The following is a 21,919-nucleotide window of genomic DNA, read 5'->3' as shown; positions in this document are numbered from 1 at the left end:
GCCAAAAGAGCAATAAATTTTCTTTTCTTTTCTTTTCTTTTCCTATTAAATCATTAACAGCAATAAGGTGCATTTGAGAATTGGTCAGTGTTTACTCTGCTGTCTGCACACAGCTTGTGAAACCCAGAGGATTTGTGAAGTACTTTTTTCACTTCTATTCTGATACTTCTCCTTAACTTGCACTTACCTTTGCATAGTGTTTTTCAATCCATCTGCATGGGTATCATTGTATCATGATTTAAGCAAATTCTTAGCTTCTGTGTATCCTTAGTGCAAGTTTTCAGGTAACTTAGTTGGAAGTCTAGTGTGTTCTTTGGATCACCAGACTTGGGACGTGAAGCAGTCATGGCTGAGGGGACGGAAAATGAGGACCGGGTGGATCTTGACGATGACTATTACATTGAAGAAATGGACGATGACGTTGAAAAACAAATAAAGGATGATGCAGCAGGAGGAGGTGGCAATGAAAATGGTGAAGACCGACATGAGGACTTGAGAAGAGAGGATAGTGGGAAAGACCAAGTGCTAGAAGTAGATAGAGGTGAAGCAGATAGGAGCAACATTGTCAATGAGCTCGTGGAAGATGAAGAAAAAACTTTCAATTGATGAAGATGACAAAGAGAAGTGTGCAGAGCTTCTTGCCCTTCCTCCTCATGGGTCTGAAATTTTTGTTGGTGGACTTCCTCGAGATGTCTCAGAAGAAGATTTGAGGGATCTCTGTGAATTAATGGACAAGATTTTTGAGGTCAGTTCTAATCCAGGGGGAAGAAAAAAGGTGCCTGGGATCATGATCTTTCTGCCTGTATCATTTAGGAATTTATTTGTTGCATTTCCTATATGATTTTAATGTCTCAATCATTTGCAGATAAAGTTGATGAAAAATAGGGATACTGGTGAAGGTAAGGGTTTTGCCTTTGTAGCATTCAAAGCCAAGGAGGTTGCACAACAGGCCATTGAAGAGTTGCACAACAAAGAATTCAAGGTATTTTTGTGCTTACAACAGTACGACCTGTTTTTGCACACATTGGTCTTTGCAAAAATTAAATGTTTGGGGCCTCAGACGCACTTATTCAGTTTTTTATTTATATTTTTCATAAGCAAAATAAAGATGGGCATGGTTATTCCGATGCATTACAAATACTGTTTTAGTTTGTGACTTTTTGTATGTCTCATCACTGTAGGGTAGATCATTAAGGTGTTCACTCTCTGAAGCTCAACACAGGTTGTTTATTGGTAATGTTCCGAAGACCTGGACAGATGATGAGTTTAGAAAAGTCATTGAGGTGACTGGTCCTGGGGCAGCAAAAACATTGAGCTTATAAAGGTGTTTTTTGATTTTTGAAATTTTGAACTGCATATGTTATGAATAATTGTATAATTGTCTTGATAATGAACTAGCTATAACTACTACAATGCTGGTACCATTGTCTTCTTGTAAGAACAGGATCTGCAAAATCCAAGCCAGAATCGTGGCTTTGCTTTTGTTGAGTATGACAACAATGCCTGTGCTGACTATTCTAGACAGAAAACGTCGAGTGCAAATTTTAAGATGGATGGCAATGCCCCGACTGTCAGCTGGGCTGATCCAAAGAATGTGCCTGATAATTCTGCTGCTGTTTCTCAGGTAAATTCCCATGGGATGGAAACCTGTCTGAGCTCTTACAATTCAAATTAAATTTTGACTACTTCCTTAAGGCATTATTGTGGTACACTGTTACAGCTTAAGCTGGTATTTACCTTCAATACCATCTATTTGACCTCCATCTTAGAATCCTTGTTGCATGGATATGTAAGACTGCAGCATATTTGTCCTAACAACCAAAAATAATTAGGAAAAAAAATAAAAAATAATTCTTTTGTACTTGAAATGTTAAAATGTAACCCAATTTCAAAGTGGCAAAGAGAGAACTTGACTACATAGTTATATTTTAGTTTATATTTACTAGCAGCAAACTAATGGAGGGGTGTTATTTTTCACTGGTCATGAGTTTAAGGGGTGTCCCTATCATATATAGGTTAGGGTGTGAGTTGAGGGGGGCCTGTTAAACGTTTCCTATATTTTTTTAAGTTTTGTTACTTTTATCAACATTGGATGCACTGGTGAGTTCTTGATGCATGCATAGTGAATGGGATTACAGGGAGTCCGAGGACAACATCATATGTCGACCAAATCTAGCACTGCAATGCAAGTACTGAACTCATTTGGAAGAATTAATTCAATGTAGAGCTTAACTTTGTAACTCTGCCTCCTAGGCCTCTGGCAGTAGCATGCTTTTTTGAACCCAAGTGCATTCTAAGAGCTTTAAAAAGTTTTTTAATCTTTTCCCAAACTGGTAGAATGAAATGAATTGTAGTCTCCATTTCTCTTGCTGAGAAAGAATTAGCTTGCCCACCCTTGTAAAGCTTATTTTAAACCTCTTTAGATTTGGGAAGATATAAACGAAACCAAACTAAATCTTAAGTCCCATCAAATGGAGTTAGCTATATGAATCTTTCTTTTCCACTCAACTCTAGCAAATGCTGATTGGGGAAAATATACATGAGAAATATTAAATTCTCTTTCTACAGATCAAAGTATTCATTCTAAATCATGCATGTGGAAAGTACACCTTATTTGTCCCTAGTTGCTTTCGTAGTAAAATAGTTCATTGCTAGCTTGAGATATAAAGTGTACCTGTGTTGGTTTCCAAGTTAAGGCTCTTTATGTGAAGAACATACCCGAGAACACTCCTACTGACACTACAAGAAAAGTTGACTATGATGGCACTTGCATCAAGACGTTTTAAAAAACGCGGTGATATATCAACGTGTGTTTCAAGGTGTGATGGTCTCAATGAGCCAAGTCTATTTAACTTAATAGACACTTAACCCCATATCTATTCAAACCATTCCAGTTACCAAAAATAACACAATCTCACTCTCTCTCACACCGCTCTTCTCTCTCGCGATTAAAATCGATCTCTCTAACTCTAGCTGTTCTTCATCGAACTCGATCTCAATCTCTCTTGCAAATCACATATCTAAAGTCGAACAAGAAAGTCAATCTAATCTGATCGAAATCCGAACTCGATCTGATCTGAGCTCTCTCGCATTTTGTTAGATTGCTCTCACTCTAGCTGTTCATCGAACTCGATCTCTCTCGCAAATCGCAGATTCAAAATCGAACAAGAAAGTTAATCTAATTTGATCGAAATCTGAACTCGGTCTGATCTGATCTGATCTCTCTCGCATTTTGTTGGATTTGATGATTAACAAGGTTTAAAGCAAGCCATTTTTATTGTGTTTTTCATTAACAAGTGTTAATCGGTGTTTGAGTTTGAACTATCAGATATACTTTCTCATTGTCAAATTAGATCTGTTGATTAACTATCTATTTTTCCATTCTCAGATCAGATTATCGATCTCTCTTACTTTTCATCTCAGGTACATTTTTTTGGATCAATTAGTTCCTCCTCACAGGTGATTAATCTCTCTTACTTCTGTTTGGAATTTAGGCGTGGTGGAATTCAATATGTGATACAAGTGATGATACACTGAGGATTTAAAGTTAATTTTGATAGTTTTTGTATAATTAAATTTTTTGATTTACATAGTATCAACACCCTCTAAATCACAGCAACAAAAAAAATATGAAAATAGTTTATTTTCATCAATTTAGTTAAAATAGTTTATGTATAATTATTTTTTTGATTTACTTTTTTTGAAAATTGATAACTTTTTTCCCTATGCTTAAATTCCTTTTTTAGTCATACTTAGTTTAATACGCGTATAATACTATTCATTCTCTGAAGAAAATAGATAGTGCCCATATCTTCAAATCTAATGTTGTTGTGAATGTTTAATTTTGTTTTATTATTAGTGATTTTGATTTGTATGATTATATCTCTCTCTATATATATATATATTTGTGAATCTGCTTTCTTATTGGATATCATTAGTGTAAACTGTCTTTTTTTCTTCTTTTGCAGGTCAATGTGGTACTTTAATTGGTTCTAGTAAAGACGAGGTACTTATTTTTGCTGATTAATATGCTTTGGGTTGCAATTCCAGGTTGTTTCCTTATTCATTGTGTGGAAAACATTCAATGTGCAAGTTGACTTCTAGTCTCTCTAATTCATTCTCTTCTAATTACACCCAAGCTCATCTCCATGGAGATCGAAAAGGCCCGTCAAGACCTTTGAGCTATCATCTCCAGGGAGCACTGCGCTCCTATCATGCTTTGCTTGGCGTAATCTTATTTTTCTATTCAATCTTCTTCTTTTAAGTTCATATATATGTATATATATAGCATACTCAATTTTGTTTTTGTTACTGCTTCTGGTTTTCGTCTCCTTTTTTTGGTGCTCTTAGGTCAGGTTTGTGAACAATTTTCATCATTTTAATGTAACAGTGTACTCTGATTGTTAATTTGCTATCTATCTAGTGGATTCCTTCCATTTTGTACAACTCTCTTCTTGTGCCATGAAAGGTTCAATGAATTTTTTTAATTGGAAAATCAATAATAAGGAACCAAATTTGGTGAAATAAAATATGATATATGTGACATGATTTCTGCTACAATGTTCAGTAAACTTAATTTATATGGCATATTATTATTTGCCGTCTTTATTTATTTACGCTTGTATGTTCTATTTGAGATGTAATTAGACTTTTTATTTTTTAATGATTTAATTCTATCTGTTTTTCTTATCTGATGTGTGACGTTTAACTTATTGTGTCAAGTATCCTGATAATCCAAATAAAACACAGATGGCATGATTAACATTTTACCGGTCTTGATTAATAGATAACAAAGATTTCAATTAAAGACTTTGATTGAATTTGGTAAAAAAAAAAATTAAATTAAATTAAATTAAAAAGAACATATAAAACTAGAAATGAATTGACAATATGTACATATTTCAACATATGTATTGAGGGGACATATATTGTTTGATAGAGTAAGGTTGATATTTATATAACAATTAGATAATATGAGTTAGTTGCATCAAATTCATGCTAAGCGAGTTTGACACTAATTTTGATTTGTTTATTTTTTGTGCTATTGAGTCATGTTAGGTTTGGATTCGTGTCAAGAACTAGTCAATTATTAGAGAAATATCTTGATCTTGTTCAGTTTATAGCCATTTTATGGTATTACAGATATATTGGTAATTTGCTGTTGTGTAAACAGTGTGGCACTATAGTCACAAGACTGGCAACAACAATGCAACCATCTTGATCGAGTTAATAAAAAATAATCGATTCAGAGCATTTTGCTTATCTAATCGATTTAGAGTGTTAATTATTTCCGAGAGAAACAATTTTATAATCTCTTTGCTCAAAATAAATGCTTTATAGGTTGTAGTTTGTCAGATTCTACCTAGTATACAGGTTTTGAAATGGCAATAGCTAATTTTTTCTTTCATACACCTCCCTGTTTGAGATTCCTGTTGTGATTCTTTACCTAGCATGCTTATGCCATAAAATCATTTTTTTCTACAATTTCTTGTAGTTCAAATGGGATGCTGAACATTGTTAATTTATGAATATGTGGTTCTTGGGTTGCTGCCAAATTGCATTATCCTAGCCATGACTCTAGCCAATCAAGATGTCGCAACATCTGATGCTATCAAGCTTGCTCGAGAAGTTGATCCTAATGGTACTTCTGCATATTGTTTATATTTTTTACCCAATACATTACTCTTAATTGGGTTGTATTGTGGCCACTATATTTTTTGTTTTTGTTTTTCTTATCGTGTGATTGCATGGTTAATGCATAGGTGAAAGGACATTTGGTGTGCTGACAAAGCTTGATTTGATGGACTGGGGAACATGTAACAACCCTCACTTTATCTTAGTCATGTTCACATGCATTCACATGAATTTGTTTTGTCTAAGTGTTGCTTGCATGTTTCGTCTCTTGCTTGGTGTGTGGAGCCGATGTCATCTTAAGCCTAGGTCGCACCCTTGAACCTCTTATACTTAAGACCATCGTGGAATCCACTTTGGTTGACCTCCACCTTTGCCCTGGCATATTGGCCGAGATGTCATCATCTAGGCCGAGGTGTGCATCACCTAGGCCGAGATGTGTATTATCTAGGCCGAGATGTTACCATCTAGACGTCCCAGATGTTTGATCCCTGCACCTAGTGATCTTGTTCCTGGACTGGTATGACCTAAACCGAGGTGTGGCACATCTAGGCCGAGGTGTGGCACAGCTAGGCCAAGTGTTATCCTTCCTAGCCGAGATCACCGAAACCTTATTGCCGAAACCTGTGTCTTGACCTGAGGTCATTGCCTTGATAGAATGCCTTTGTCACCTTATTTGTTGAACACACTTTGTCATATTCTTGTCTTGTCAATCAGTCACCTTTTGAGGAGATCCAACCAGACGTTGCCACGTGTCCCAGCAGAGGGTTAAGTCTGCTGGCAGTAGAGAAACCCACATCATTTGTCATATCTTGTCCTAGGAAGAGAGAGAAGCTCTAGGAAGAAGAAGAGAAGTTCTTAGAGAGAGAGCTAGATTTCAAAGCTTGATCTTCACACCTTGAACCGTTAGATCCGTGTTTTGAGGTTAGATTCTTGATCTACTCTTGTTCTTTATATTGATCCGATCACATTGCATGATCCAGCATAATTCATGAGCCATGCATTGATTTAAAGTTTGTTTTAGAAAGAGAAAATGATGTTCTTGTGTTCATGTTTTGATCCGAAAGTTTGTATCAAGATCTATCTTTTTGTGTTTGTTTTCATAAGATCTTCAAGTATGGGTACCCAGGTCCATGTTTTCGAACTCATCTCATGAAATCTCAGTTTTGCATAAAGAAGTTATGATTTTAGCATTCATGTTCTTCATGTTCATGTTCTTCAAGGGAGGAAACCCAGATTTTCAGACCTCATTTCCCTAGATGTGGTCACTGAAACCACTCTTGCCTTGATCTCACACCTAGGCCAAGCATCGTATCTCACTTTGGCCTACCTTGCATGATCACTTGCACCATTAGTCTATCTTGCATGCACACCTAGGCTACCCACTTCACACCTAGGCAGACCATGGTACACCCTTGCCGGCACCTTGTACCACCTTGGCAGGAAGCTGCGCACCGAAGTCTAGGTAACCACACCTCGGCCAAGAGGTGTGGGACCTCGGCCAAGACCTCCTGAGTTCACCCAGCTAGGTCATTTTTGCGTAGATCATCTTTGTGCATCCATTCCAAGACCTGGTTGGTACCCAGCATGTTTTCCCGAGTTGGGAAACAGTGTTTTAACTCCTAGCACGTGTTTTGCTTTGTCTTGACTTAGTTTTGAAAGAAATACCGAGATCATTTACACTCATGCAAAGCTTATTTTAGGAATGCATTTCATATCCATCTTTAAGCATCTCTCCTTTCCTTTTGAGCCTACCCTTGCGGGATGTGCAAGGGATGTTATTTCATTTAGGTGTCTTTGCTGATAGGTATGTTCATGGCCCACATATTGTCTATGGGGCCCATGAACATTCTCCTTGCATCAGCTAATTCTCTTTTGCTTAGGGTGTTGTTTGTTGCTTCTGCACATATTTCTATTAGGTTTTGGTTGAAGTTTTGATGTTCTAGCAGGTTGTTTGTTTTGGTCCTTGTGGGCCCTCATCCTTTCTGGGACGGGTCTGCATTGTTGTTGTCCAATTTTTATTGGTTTTTGTATAATTCTGTTAGGGCCTGGGGCATGCCCCTTCTATTTTGTGTAAGTTTTTGTTTTTATTTTATGACTTATTCACCCAAAAAAAAGCATCTCTCCTTGACTTCTTGAAGTGCATTCAATGGGATTTATTATGTGCTTGTAGGCCTTGGAACCCTTGCTTTAATCCCTGCACATGAGGAGCTATGTGAGTGGTAATTTTAATAAAGCTATGTTATAAAGTTTTGATAAAGCTTTGCTTTGCTTTGGAAAAGTATTTGATCAAGTATGAATGATTATCTCTAGTTTTGTATCAAGTATTATATTTGTTTTGATGACATTCTTGGAAAGTCTTTAGTGCTAGGGAACTATAATGCAATTACTATCCTTGTTTTGAAAGTCCTTAGTGATAGGGGACTATAATGCAACTAGCACCCTTGTTTGAGATATCTCCCTTCTCTTGCCACAGATGGTTTACCGCGTGGGTTTGTTCGGAATGTTATCCCTTGTATTATATTGATACTAGTAAGCATTCCTTGAAGCTTTGAAAGACTTGATAGATGAACTTGGTTCATCCCTTGATTTTGTACAAACTATGCTATGTATTGTTTTGATGAAAATCTTGAATAACATTCATGCAAACCTTTATTACTACTATCATTCACTGAGTATTCAAGCTCACCCTCTCTTTATATATATGTAGGTGACGAGTAAGAAGGCGGTGACGTCTAGTTGAATATTTGCAAGATGTTTTGGATTCATATTTTGTAGCATCTTGAAGATTATGCTTCTTGGCTTGGTTGTTGTAGTTCATTTTGTACATGTCGGCTTGAGAAGCCTTTTGATCAAGATGTAATATGCACTTTATTCTATTTGTATCCAAGTTGTAAACCATGTTAAAATGTATGTCATTTCATTTGATCTATTCACAGCTCCTATAGACTAATTAGATTCAAAAATATTGCTTCCGCACATATAAGCCCCATATGTATACTCTGATTGTGTGTGAACTTTTCAAAGTTAGCCTTTGGTAATCTCAGATTACTGGCCATCATGGCACCATTCTACTAGGGGCAGAATGGGGTCGTGACAAATTGGTATCAGAGCACCGGTTCCTTATAATACGTTATTCACACACTTTGAGTCCTAAAGAGCATAGGATGTTCCTTAGAATGATGTTAGGATTGCATCATATTGTTTGTTATTTGACAAGGTGTGTATCATCTCGACATGATCATTTGTTACTTGCATACATGTCTAATTGTCCATTTTGTTTTGAAGTCATATTTTGCATACTCTTAGCATCATGAGATGGGGTAGACCTCTAGTTGGCCGAGATCATCCCGAGGACAGATTAGACAGACTAGAAAGATTGGTCGAAGGTTTGGTCCGTGAGTTGAGACAGCCTAGGCCACAGGACGCTAGTACTACCTCCACCCAGGCGAGCAGACAAACGGCCGACATGCAGTTCCGCCTCCACCTCCTCCAGTACCGCAAGTGCCTCCACAGCCAGCTTTATATGGGGACGTCACGATAACTTTGATCAAAGAGTTCAAGAAAATGAACCCGCCGAGATTCCAAGGGGGTATCGAGCCAATGAAAGCCGAAGCATGGGTTTTGGAGATGGAGAAGTTGTTCAAGATTTTTCCTAGCACCGACGCCCAGAAGGTGTCATTAGCAGCATTCACGTTGGACGACGATGCTCGAAGATGGTGGATGATGATCCAAGAAGGCAATCCAGGTTTGACTTGGGCCAGATTTTTAGAGTTGTTTTATAACAAGCATTTTCTCCCTAGTGTCCGAGATCGCAAGACCATAGAGTTCCAGACTCTGACACAAGGCAACAAGACAGTGGCAGAATACGACCGTGCTTTTACTGAGTTGGCGAGATATGCGCCTCACATGGTCGATGACGAATATAGAAAAGCTAGGAAGTTTGAAAGTGGGTTGCGTGGACCGATACAGGATCGAGTTAACATGCTCAACATGCCGACTTACGCCGGAGTGTTAGACAAGGCCATCCTAGCAGAAGCTAACTTGAACCGATATCAGAGTTCAGCAGAGAGCTAGAGGAAGAGACAAAACTATGAGAATCGCCGGGTACCGTTTAATGCCAAGAAGGCGGCGAATATGGGCTGTTCCAGCAACTCAAATTAGGAAGGTGATACTAAGCCGACGTGTGCAAGTAGTGGGAAGCCACATTTTGGGGTCTGTCGTTGGGCGTCAGGAGCTTGCTTTGAATGCGGCGAGATAGGCCATCGTGTGAAGGATTGTCCGAAGACAAAGGCTGACGATGGTAAGAAGAATGGGAACACTTCGGGCTCTGCACAGAAAAACATCGGAAGGGCGCATGCGAGGCAGGGCAGAGTTTTTACATTAGTGTCAGGAGGCACCCAGAGTGCGGAGACAGTAGTGTCAGGTATCCTTCCAATTTGCTCTCAAGATACATACATATTGATTGATTCGGGTTTTACACATTCATTTGTATTTGCTAAATTTGCCAAGAAGTTGAATAGGGAACTAGAACCCCTTGGTTATGTGTTATCTGTATCTACTCCGTCTGGGAGAACTATGACTGTCACATCCATTTATAGAGCATGTGTAGTTGTAATTGAGAATGTTGAATTACTTGTTGATTTGAAGCTGTTGAACGTGACCCATTTTGATGTCATATTGGGAATGGATTGGTTAGTAGTTAATCGTGCATCCATTAATTGTGTTTCCAAGAGTGTCACCTTGGAACCCCCAAACCAAGCCGAGATTACGTTTCAGGGTAAAGGAGTAGTATCTCCACCTTAATCTCATCCATGAAGGCCTATAAGTTGATTCAAAAAGGGTGTCAAGGTTATTTGTGTAGCAAACTAAGCAATCTGAGTGGAAACGTTGAATTGGCTGACATCCCAGTTGTTAAGGAATTCCCCGACGTCTTTCCAAATGACTTGCCTGGCTACTTAGTCGATAGAGAAATAGAGTTTACTGTTGACGTCATGTCGGGAACTCGGCCTATCTCCAAAACACCTTATAGAATGGCCCCAGCCGAGCTTAGGGAGTTGAAGCTGCAATTACAAGAGTTGTTGGATAAGGGCTTCATTAGACCGAGCACTTCCCCTTGGGGAGCACCAGTTCTATTCGTGAAGAAAAAGGATGGTACACTTCGTCTTTGTGTTGATTATCGAGAACTGAATAAGGTAACCATTAGGAATAAGTACCTGTTGTCGAGGATCGACGATTTGCTTTATCAACTACAAGGAGCATGAGTCTTTTCTAAAATTGATCTCAGGTCGGGCTACCATCAGCTCAAGGTTAAAGCTGAGGATGTTGAGAAGACTGCTTTTCAAACAAGATATGGCCACTACGAATTTTTGGTAATGCCTTTTGGAGTGACTAATGCTCTTGCAGCATTTATGGATTTGATGAATAGAGTCTTTAAGCCATACCTAGATGAGTTTGTGGTTGTTTTCATCGACGATATATTGATCTATTCCAAGAGTGGAGTTGAGCATGAGAAGCATTTGAGACTAGCCCTACAAATTTTGAGGGACAGAAAGTTGTATGCCAAGCTTAGCAAGTGCGAGTTTTGGCTTTCTAGCATTTCATTTTTGGGACATGTGATTAATGAAGAAGGTATTTCGGTTGATCCTAGCAAAATTGAAGCCATTGTGAATTGGCCGACACCGACTAACGTGTCCGAGGTTCGTTGTTTTCTGGGTTTGGCAAGTTATTACAGAAAGTTTGTGAAGGACTTCTCAAGAATTGCAGTACCGTTGACACAACTAACTCAGAAGGGAGTGGCGTATGAATGGACCGAGGATAGAGAATTAGCCTTCCAGGAGTTAAAGACGAGGTTAGTCACAACACCGATTCTTGTACTACAGTCAGGTAATGAGGAATTCCAGATTTATAGTGATGCTTCACATAAGGGTTTGGGTTGTGTGTTAATGCAAGAGGGTAAAGTCATAGCGTATGCATCTCGTCAATTGAAACTCCATGAAAAGAACTATCCTACCCATAATCTAGAGCTAGCAGCCGTAGTGTTTGCTTTGAAGATTTGGCGTCATTACTTGTATGGACCTTCTTGCCAAATTTTCACAGACCACAAGAGCTTAAAGTACTTGTTCACTCAGAAGGAATTGAACATGAGGCAGAGAAGATGGCTTGAGTTATTGAAGGACTACGACATACAGATTCAGTATCACCTAGGTAAGGCAAACTCGGTGGCCGATACGTTAAGCAGGAAGTTAGTTGGGAATTTGGCATGTTTGGCAATGATTTCAGTGGAACCGACTATCGTGGAGGAAGTAAAGATAAGACAGAGGGAGGATGAATTCTTCAAGAAGGTAATTGACAAGATTATCACTAAGCCGACGCCAGGATATACCATTGAGAATCAGGTACTTAAGTTTGAAGGAAGATTGTGTGTGGCCGACGTCCCAGAGTTGAAAAGGAAGATCTTGCAGGAAGCCCATGGTTCCAGATTTGCCGTTCATCCAGGAAATACCAAGATGTAAGGCAAACTTTTTGGTGGCCAGATATGAAGAGGGAAATAGCCGAGTTTGTATCCCAGTGCTTATATTGTCAACAAGTAAAAGCGGAACATCAGAGACCAGCAGGACTCCTTCAACCTTTGTCAATTCTTGAGTGGAAATGAGAACACATCTCCATGGATTTTGTTGTTGGTTTGCCGAGAACACAAAAAGGTATGGATTCGATTTGGGTTATAATTGATAGATTAACTAAGTCAGCACACTTCTTGCCTGTTAAGACTATCTTTAATGCCGATCGACTTGCCTTGTTGTGTATGAACGAGATTGTGAGACTTCATGGAGTGCCGATGTTCATTGTTTCAGACCGAGATCCGAAGCTTGTTTCTAGATTTTGGCAGAGTCTACAAAGAGCTTTGGGAGCTGAGTTGAGGTTTAGCACAGCTTTTCATCCCCAGACCGATGGGCAAACAGAGAAAACAATTCAGACACTTGAAGATATGCTTAGACTATGTGTATTGGATTTCAAGGGAAGTTGGGAAGTGCATTTGCCATTAGTAGAATTCGCCTACTATAACAGTTATCAAGCTAGCATTGGCATGGCGCCGTATGAAGCTTTGTATGGAAGGAAGTGCAGATCGCCGATATGTTGGACCGAGGTAGGAGATAAAGCTTTGATTGGTCCCGAGTTAGTTTAAGTGACAACTGAGAAGATTAAGCTAATTCAGTAGAGAATTAGAACTGCTCAGAGTCGACAAAAGAGTTACGCCGATCAGAGGAGAAAAGAGTTAGAATTTGAAGTTGGGGATCATGTATTCTTGAAGATTTCGCCGATGAAAGGAGTTTCAAGATTTGGGAAGAAAGGAAAATTAGCACCTCGTTATATTGGACCATTTGAAATTCTTGAGAAAGTTAAACCCGTTGCTTACAGACTTGCTTTGCCGCCAGAACTAAGTTAGGTCCACAATGTGTTTCATATTTCGATGTTGAGGAAGTATATTCGGGATCCACTGCATGTGATTGATCATTTCGGGATTGTGGTTAATGAAGATTTGGGTTATGAGGAGAAGCCGATACGGGTTCTTGATAGACAAGTGAAACAGTTGAGGAACAAGTTGATACCAATGGTGAAGGTTGAATGGAAAGAGCGTTACGGCAAGGATGCTACATGGGAAATGGAAGAAGAAATGAAAATCCGACATCCGGAATTGTTTATGGGGCAAGGTAACTCAAGTTTGGGGACCAAACTTCTTTAAGGGGGATAGGATGTAACAACCCTCACTTTATCTTAGTCATGTTCACATGCATTCACATGAATTTGTTTTGTCTAAGTGTTGCTTGCATGTTTCGTCTCTTGCTTGGTGTGTGGAGCCGATGTCATCTTAAGCCTAGGTCGCGCCCTTGAACCTCTTATACCTAGGACCATCTTGGAATCCACTTTGGTTGACCTCCACCTTTGCCCTGACATATTGGCCGAGATGTCATCATCTAGGCCGAGGTGTGCATCACCTAGGCCGAGATGTGTATCATCTAGGCTGAGATGTTACCATCTAGACATCCTAGATGTTTGATCCCTGCACCTAGTGATCTTGTTCCTGAACTGGTATGACCTAGACCGAGGTGTGGTACATCTAGGCCGCGGTGTGGCACAGCTAGGCCAAGTGTTATCCTTCCAAGCCGAGGTCACCGAAACCTTATTGCCGAAACCTGTGTCTTGACCCGAGGTCATTGCCTTGATAGAATGCCCTTGTCACCTTACTTGTTGAACACACTTTGGCATAGTTTGGGAAGTTGGTTTTGGTGGGTTAGGGGCTAAAATAGCCACAAAAAACAAAATAGGCTATTTTAGCCACAAAAAACAATACATCAAATACAACCCATAATCATTACACTCCTCTCTCACAAAAAAAGTCAAAAAAGCCAAAAAGCCCTTCCCAAACCAGGCTTTTTAGCCCCAGGCTAAAAAAGCCACAAAGCCAACCCACTTCCCAAACAGAGGCTTTGTCATACTCTTGTCTTGTCATTCAGTCACCTTTTGAGGAGATCCAACCAGACGTTGCCACGTGTCCCAGCAGAGGGTTAAGTCTGCTGGCAGTAGAGAAACCCACATCATTTGTCATATCTTATCCTAGGAAGAGAGAGAAGCTCTAGGAAGAAGAAGAGAAGTTCTTAGAGAGAGCTAGATTTCCAAGCTTGATCTTCACACCTTGAACCGTTAGATCCGTGTTTTAAGGTTAGATTCTTGATCTACTCTTGTTGTTCTTTATATTGATCCAATCACATTGCATGATCTAGCATGATTCATGAGCCATGCATTGATTTAAAGTTTGTTTTAGAAAGAGAAAATGATGTTCTTGTGTTCTTGAAAGAAAACTATGTTTTGATCCGAAAGTTTGTATCAAGATCCATGTTTTTGTGTTTGTTTTCATAAGATCGTCAAGTATGGGTACTCAGGTCCATGGTTTCGAACTCATCTCATGAAATCGCAGATTTTGCATAAAGAAGTTATGATTTTAGCATTCATGTTCTTCATGTTCTTCAAGGGAGGAAACCCAGATTTCCAGACCTCATTTCCCTAGGTGTGGTCACTAAAACCACTCTTGCCTTGATCTCACACCTAGTCGTATCTCACCTTGGCCTACCTTGCATGATCACTTGCACCATTAGTCTATCTTGCATGCACACCTAGGCTAACCACTTCACACCTAGGCCGACCATGGTACACCCTTGCCGGCACCTTGTAACACCTTGGCAGGAAGTTGCACACCGAAGTCTAGGTAAACACACCTCGACCAAGAGGTGTGGGACCTCGGCCAAGACCTCTTAAGTTCACCCATCTAGGTCATTTTTGCCTAGATCATCTCTGTGCATCCATTCCAAAACCTGGTTGGTACCCAGCATGTTTTCTCGAGTTGGGAAACAGTGTTTTAACTCCCAGCACGTGTTTTGCTTTGTCTTGACTTAGTTTTGAAAGAAATGCTGAGATCATTTACACTCGTGCAAAACTTGTTTTAGGAATGCATTTCATATCCATCTTTGAGCATCTCTCATTGACTTCTTGAAGTGCATTCAATGGGATTTATTATGTGCTTGTAGGCCTTGGAACCCTTGCTTTAATCCCTGCACACGAGGAGCTATGTGAGTGGTATTTTTAATAAAGCTATATTATAAAGTTTTGATAAAGTTTTGCTTTGCTTTGGAAAAGTATTTGATCAAGTATAAATGATTATCTCTAGTTTTGTATCAAGTATTATATTTGTTTTGATGACATTCTTGGAAAGTCCTTAGTGCTAGAGGACTATAATGCAACTAGTACCCCTGTTTTGAAAGTCCTTAGTGATAGGGGACTATAATGCAACTAGCACCCTTGTTTGAGATATCTCCCTTGTCTTGCCACAGATGGTTTCCCGCATGGGTTTGTCCGGAATGTCATCCCTTGTATTATATTGATACTAGTAAGCATTCCTTGAAGCTTTGAAAGACTTGATAGATGAACTTGGTTCATCCCTTGATTTTGTACAAACTATGCTATGTATTGTTTTGATGAAAATCTTGAATAACATTCATGCAAACCTTTATTACTATTATTATTCACTGAGTATTCAAGCTCACCCTCTCCTTATATATATGTAGGTGACGAGCAAAAAGGCGGTGACGCCTAGTTGAATATTTGCAAGATGTTTTGGATTCATATTTTGTAGCATCTTGAAGATTATGCTTCTTGGCTTGGTTGTTGTAGTTCATTTTGTACATGTCGGCTTGAGAAGCCTTTTGATCAAGATGTAATATGTACTTTATTTTATTTGTATCCAAGTTGTAAACCATGTTAAGATGTATGTCATTTCATTTGATCTATGCACAGCTCCTATGGACTAATTAGATTCAAATATATTACTTCCGCACATGTAAGCCCCATATGTATACTCTGATTGTGTGTGAACTTTTCAAAGTTGGCCTTTGGTAATCTCAGATTACTGGCCATCATGGCACCATTCTACTAGGGGCGGAATGGGGTCGTGACAGAACAAATGCATTAGATGTAAGTTCTCTTACCTTGTAACAAGTATTGTTTAGAAATGCAGAAAACTGGACTTGTTCTTGGTGGACAGTTGAGAACTCTTATTCAACTGTTTTCTTAGAATCCATTGCAGGGGAGATCATTTACTTGGCCATTGTCAATAGCAAGTGTTATGAGTAACTGTCGATTATCATTCCAAAAATCACTTCTACTTTACAATTTTTTGTATCCTTTCATCTCATGCATTTGTAAATTTTGTGGAGCAAGATCTATAAACTTATACCATAAAAAATCCATGGATGCAGAATACTGGGTCTCTCATTTTCTCAATATTGGTTTGTATTATGTTGCAGGTTCTCGAAGGAAGATCTTACCGACTGCAGCATCCTTGGGTTGGAATTGTAAACCGTTCACAGGCTGATATAAATAGAAATGTTGACATGCTTGATGCTAGGCGTAGGGAGCGTGAATTCTTTGCCACCAATCCTGACTATGGACACTCAGCCAGCAGAATGGGTTCAGAATATCTTGCAAAACTTCTCTCTAAGGTGTAGATGGTCTTAATTGCATTTAAATAAATATCTTGAATGTTTCATTTTGTTTTTCAGATAGTATATATAGAATGGCTTGTTATCACCTAGAGTGTATTTTGTTTCAGCAACTAGAGTCTGTCATCAAGGCTCGCATACCAGGTATTATGTCATTGATTAACCAAAGCATTAACGAACTTTGAAGCAGAGTTGAACCACCTTGGTAGAACAGTTGTTGTTGATGCAGGGGTGGGGAGCTTATATTTGTCTCGTTTATGTATGCAATGATATTTTTTGGTTCATACTCAAATTTGTCTTACTGGATGGGTTTTGTTTTCTATTTTGGCAGGCCCAGTTATACACCATCTTAGAGCTTTGCTGTGCATTTGATCGGATATTTAAGGAGCACCTTGATGGATGGTAAGATGTAATATTTGTGAAACATCTGGAAAATAAAAAATAAAAAACCAGCACATCTCCATGGTTTTTTTGTTTTTAGTGAACAATTTTCAGATTTCTTCACAAATATTTTATTTTTAGGTGTATCTAAAGACATAAAAACATGAAAAGCAAAAAATCAAAAACAGTTTTCAAAAACTAAGCCAAACAAGGTATTTTTTCTTTCCCCCGTCCCCCAGGTTCCCCAACTCTCCCACCCCAAACAAAATACCACCACCACCACAGAAAAAGAACCAGTCACATTTTCTTTAGATCATAATCCTTTGTTTCTCCTTCAGTCCTGACAATGTGTGCTCTAAGAGATTCAAGGTTGGAAACACTACACATAATACAAGTAAATGTCACATATATGTGCTAAGGATTCTTTTATTTCACAAGAAGGCATACGATTATGTTCATAGACATTTAAAAATATATGATTTGACTAGATGAAACATCAATTTTCGCAATATCTTGTATTCATTCTCCTTTGATAAAGAAAGTTTATTGATTCTATTAAACTGGAAAAATCACTCTAGATAAACTGACGGTGCCAAATACTTGTTTCCAAATGCAGGAATAAGGAAACGAATGGATTTCTTAAAAGAGAAGTGAGCCCAAAAACTGGAAGCAGAGTTTTGGTATAGTTTTTTGACTTGTCAAATATTCTTAGATTTATGGTTCAAATCCCATAAACTATATAAAGAAAAAACTTTTTTTTTCTTCTTCTTGTCTTTTCTGGTTTGTTTTGGTCCAACATTTTGAACATGCTACACTCTAGGCTGTGCGCAGAGTGTAGCGACTAGCGAGACATATCCTGTTTGGCTGTAGAATTGTTACATAGCAAAACTAAACTGGTTGATTGACTGGGGTGTTACCATAGGCAACAACAATTCTGTTGTGCCGCAGTTGAAAGTTGCTCCGGAAAATGGGAAATAGCAGGAGGGGGATACAAAAGAATTACTATACTGTTCTTGTCATACATAATGTTTCATTTTTTAGTTGATGACATGATAGAGAGTCGTTTAATACTTTGCTGAATTGCAAGGGATGGCCTGGTGGACAAAGTGTTCCCTCTCCAAGTGTGATTGCTAGGTTTGAGTATTATTGCTATGCAATGCAACTTTTCCTTTCCCTATTAACCTCTGCTATGGATTGTAAGAAACAAAAAACATCAAATACAGTACTTTGCAGGAGCAGATAGTGATAGTTGATAGTTGTGGTTTATCAAAATCTGTGGATGGAATGGAGATGCATCAGCTATTCGATAAGGAAATGTGTTGTAATTCTTTTCTCAGATTGCTTGTTAAGAATGTCTATAGCTTGATGATCAAGTCTATTAGAATTAGTGGAAGATTGATCTTGGCTCAACAACACTTCAATCATCTGTTGTGTGTCCTGCAGCCCTTGGATGAGTTGCTTGGGCTTTAGTGTCCATGTTTTCTGCTAGTGCTGCAACTGTGTTTTCTACTGGTGCTTTGGCTGTGGTTGCAGCTGTGTTGTGTTTTCATGAAATTTTCAATGACATTTTATTCATGTTATTTGTTCTTATCCAATGCAGGTTCAAATATCAAAGAAAGGAAAGAAGAAGTAGAGAGGACAAACTCAATGAAAAAAGGCCTCTTTTTGGTTGTAAGTTTGATTATCTGTCTGCTTGGCTATTTATTTATTGATATTGATACTAATATGTTATGCTAGAATTATGGTTTAAAAGTAGCATCAGTACTAGTCATGGAGTCTTGTAAAAAATAGTGCACAAGCTATAGGTTCCATAAATTGGTGGTCCTGTTATTGACTAATGCCTCAACTGCATGCTTCCATGGTTTAAGGTCAGATGTTATTACAGATTAGTTGCATGCTTCCATGTTTATATGTTTTTTGCACTAACTATTGCTTCACCTATCAAAAATTTATATTGTTTCAGAATGAAAGATACATTTATAATGTTCCAGCATGCATCTCATTATTGGTCTTATAGTTGTCTTATAATAGTTCCAACTTGTTGAGCATATGCTGATTGGCCCATTATGGAATGGGCCAATGAGGGTTTTTGGTTTTTCGTATTTGTTTTGAATCGTTGTGTTTTTTCAGTGCCACTGTTCTGTCAAAGGTGGGATACTCATGATCATGTCATTGGCAAGATGAAACCAAATTATTGATGATGGGATTGATGGAGTTGGATGATGGTTTTGATGAAGATGTATTTTGATGATACTTTATGTATGAATGATTGAGAGAATTTTTTGCGTAGAGGAGTTAGTTGAGTACTTTTATGCACTATTTCCCCATCTCCATATAATGTTATATGATGTGTTGATTACAAGATATATGTAAAAATTGTGATTAGCTTGATGCATGTTAGCAAGAGCTGAATTAGCTTGATGCCTCTTCTTCGGGCGTTAAGGCTTCAAGGGCAGTAAGGGATGTTGATATTAAATGTGTTGATAAATTTGACCCATATGTGTTCTTATACAAATTTTCAATTAATTGTCCAGCTATGCTCAGAATCAGGAAGAGAGAGAGAGAGAGAGAGAAGAGGGGGGGGATGGCATTTTTTTTAAAAATGCCACCAAATGATGTCACCTGTGAAAAAAGAAAGGTGGCGTTTTTTTAGAAAACGCCACTAAATGACGTCATCATGATGTCATACGTTAATTGACGGAAATTTAAACTGATGTTAAAGATTTTGCGACATTTTTAAAAACGCCTTCTATTGTCTTTTGTGTCGTTTTTTAAACGTTGTTAAGCTATTACGACAGCCGTATCAGTGACGAAAATATTAAACATCGTAAAAACCAATTGTGGCGTTTTTTAGGCCTAAAACACCGCTAAAAGTCAATTTTCCTGCAGTGTGAACAAGTGAAGCAACTATTTCAACGCTATGGCGAAGTTTCAAAAGTTGTTATGCCACCTGCCAAATCTGGTGGCAAACGAAATTTTGGATTCATCCATTATGCAGAAAGGTCAAGTGCATTGAAGGCTGTCAAAGATGCAGAGAAATATGAAATTGATGGTAGTGTTCTTGCATATTATTTGATTCAATTACCTAAAGCAAGTAAAGGCTGTAGAATATTGACATTGAAATGATGAGTAATAGATGTGTATGTCAATTCTTTGTTGTGGTAATGACTGCATTAGTCTTTTTCTTTATTTATTTATTTATTTATTTATTCTGATGATGTCATGCCCTGAATATAAAATGTTGGAATGGTAAATTTTAGGTTAAATTATTCTGACCTCCCTTGGTGTTTGGAAAAAATATAAGTCTCATAATTGTCATGACTACACCAACCTCCCTTTTAGTAAGGGGACTTGATTGAACTAATGTAGATGGTGTGAAATACAAACAGAAACAACATAAAATATATATGAACTTTTAAGTTGTCAGTTGCTTTTGTTTCTGACTTCCTTTTGTCCGGGAAAATGATATGAGCAATGGCTGCCTACTGCAGGTCAGGAGTTGGAAGTTTGTCTTGCTAAGCCTCAAAGTGATAAGAAGTTTGATTGGACTAATCCATACATTTCCGGCCCCCATCCAAATTACATTCCCCATCCTGGCTATGGCGGCTTTCCTGGAAATCCATATGGCTCTTTAGGGGGCGAATATGGCGTTGCCACCGGGTTTCAGCAGGTGTATTGGTGGACTGGTATCAATTTTCATCTCCCTTTATGCGATTTATTTGATCATTTTTCATCTCATGCACTTGCACTCTTGAACAGCTTTTATGCGATTTATTTGATCAGTTTCATCTCATGCACTTGCACCCTTGAACAGCCTGATATACGGTAGGGGACCAGTGCTAGAAAGGATGCATATGATACCAATGGTTCTTCCAGATGGTCGAACCGGCTATGTTCTGTGAGCCCACCCGCAACCCCCCCCCCCCCCCCCCCCCCCCCCAATTGTAAGACTTGACAGTTGAGAAATTCTTGTTGGTTTTGCTGACTTTCAAATTGTACAGGCAGCAGCCTGGAGTACAGATGCCGCTTTCACAGCCTCACAAAAATGATTGGAGCAACAGCTCAAGCGGAACTAGCAGTCTGATGGCAACCGTAGCAGATGTTATAGACACTACTAGACAATGAGTGACCTATGCAGTTGGATAGGTAGGTAGGTTGTTTTTCCTTGGAGACCTTTTCATCCAAATCAAAAGGAATATGAGAATGGGATTAATTGAGAACAATGTTGATGAGAGCCATTTTATACTTTTCTAAACCTGCTTCAGTGCTGGTTAGAGATAATTTATGTTTGATTTTCTCTGGTATCAAATGTTTTTGGACAAATTACAAACACCCCCCTCGAGGTTTGGTAAAAATGCAGATTCCCCCTGAGGTTTGAGAAATTATAAATTGCCCCCTAAGGGTCAAATTTTCATAACAAATTAGGAGAAATTAGGGGGGAATCTCTATGAAAATAAAAACCTCATAGGGTAATTTGTTATGGAAATATAAACCTCAGTGGTGGGATGTAATTTCTCAAACTTCATGAGAAAATCTGTATTTTCACCAAACCTGAGGGGAGTGTTTGTAATTTGCCCAATGTTTTTTGAACTGGGAATCTCAACTTTTGCCATCAGATTCGCCATTGTTGCTTCACAGATGTTGTAAGAGAAGATAAGGCAAAAGGGTTCTGATGAAACCCTCTAGCTTTTGGGCATTGATTGAATATAATGGATCAGATATGAATTATTCAATTAGTATGATGTGTCATATTAGATGTATCCGGAATATTGTTTTAAAAAAATTGTAAAAGAATGAGTGTAGGATTATTATATTTATCGTACTAATATAAAGCATAATTCTTTTTTCAATAA

General features: G+C 38.4%; 1 protein-coding gene and 1 long non-coding RNA gene across 51 annotated transcripts in view; both read left to right on the top strand.

Annotated features, from left to right (window-relative positions):
- Window positions 1-400, top strand: part of LOC145820703 (uncharacterized) — a 13,601-nt gene extending 13,201 nt beyond the window's left edge. The window contains exon 3 of the long non-coding RNA XR_014362778.1: window positions 272-400. This is a non-coding gene — a long non-coding RNA (uncharacterized LOC145820703). The remainder of the gene's footprint in view (window positions 1-271) is intronic.
- LOC114266449 (heterogeneous nuclear ribonucleoprotein Q) lies at window positions 395-21,919 on the top strand. Of its 50 annotated transcripts, none has more exons than XM_082917245.1 (17): window positions 430-775; window positions 866-982; window positions 1,182-1,324; window positions 1,445-1,624; window positions 3,424-3,459; window positions 3,969-4,006; window positions 5,495-5,641; window positions 5,763-5,816; window positions 16,491-16,685; window positions 16,796-16,916; window positions 17,017-17,087; window positions 17,683-17,746; window positions 18,667-18,737; window positions 19,956-20,118; window positions 20,558-20,752; window positions 20,881-20,964; window positions 21,068-21,919. In XM_082917245.1, exons 1-3 carry the CDS (start codon window positions 569-571, stop codon window positions 1,320-1,322), a joined length of 465 nt encoding a protein of 154 aa, XP_082773371.1. In that variant the 5' UTR covers window positions 430-568; the 3' UTR covers window positions 1,323-1,324; window positions 1,445-1,624; window positions 3,424-3,459; window positions 3,969-4,006; window positions 5,495-5,641; window positions 5,763-5,816; window positions 16,491-16,685; window positions 16,796-16,916; window positions 17,017-17,087; window positions 17,683-17,746; window positions 18,667-18,737; window positions 19,956-20,118; window positions 20,558-20,752; window positions 20,881-20,964; window positions 21,068-21,919. The 50 variants fall into 50 exon arrangements, 37 of the variants coding, with proteins under 37 accessions (XP_082773375.1, XP_082773391.1, XP_082773386.1 ...); XM_082917256.1 differs by lacking the exons at window positions 19,956-20,118; window positions 20,558-20,752; window positions 20,881-20,964; window positions 21,068-21,919 and adding exons at window positions 15,216-15,257; window positions 15,519-15,574; window positions 15,753-15,901; window positions 19,197-19,614; XM_082917257.1 differs by lacking the exons at window positions 19,956-20,118; window positions 20,558-20,752; window positions 20,881-20,964; window positions 21,068-21,919 and adding exons at window positions 15,216-15,257; window positions 15,753-15,901; window positions 19,197-19,614.

The sequence above is a fragment of the Camellia sinensis genome, chromosome 2 (assembly GCF_055761805.1).
Source record: "Camellia sinensis isolate YWXY chromosome 2, ASM5576180v1, whole genome shotgun sequence".
Lineage (NCBI taxonomy): Eukaryota > Viridiplantae > Streptophyta > Magnoliopsida > Ericales > Theaceae > Camellia > Camellia sinensis.
This window is presented reverse-complemented; position numbering and strand designations above follow the sequence as displayed.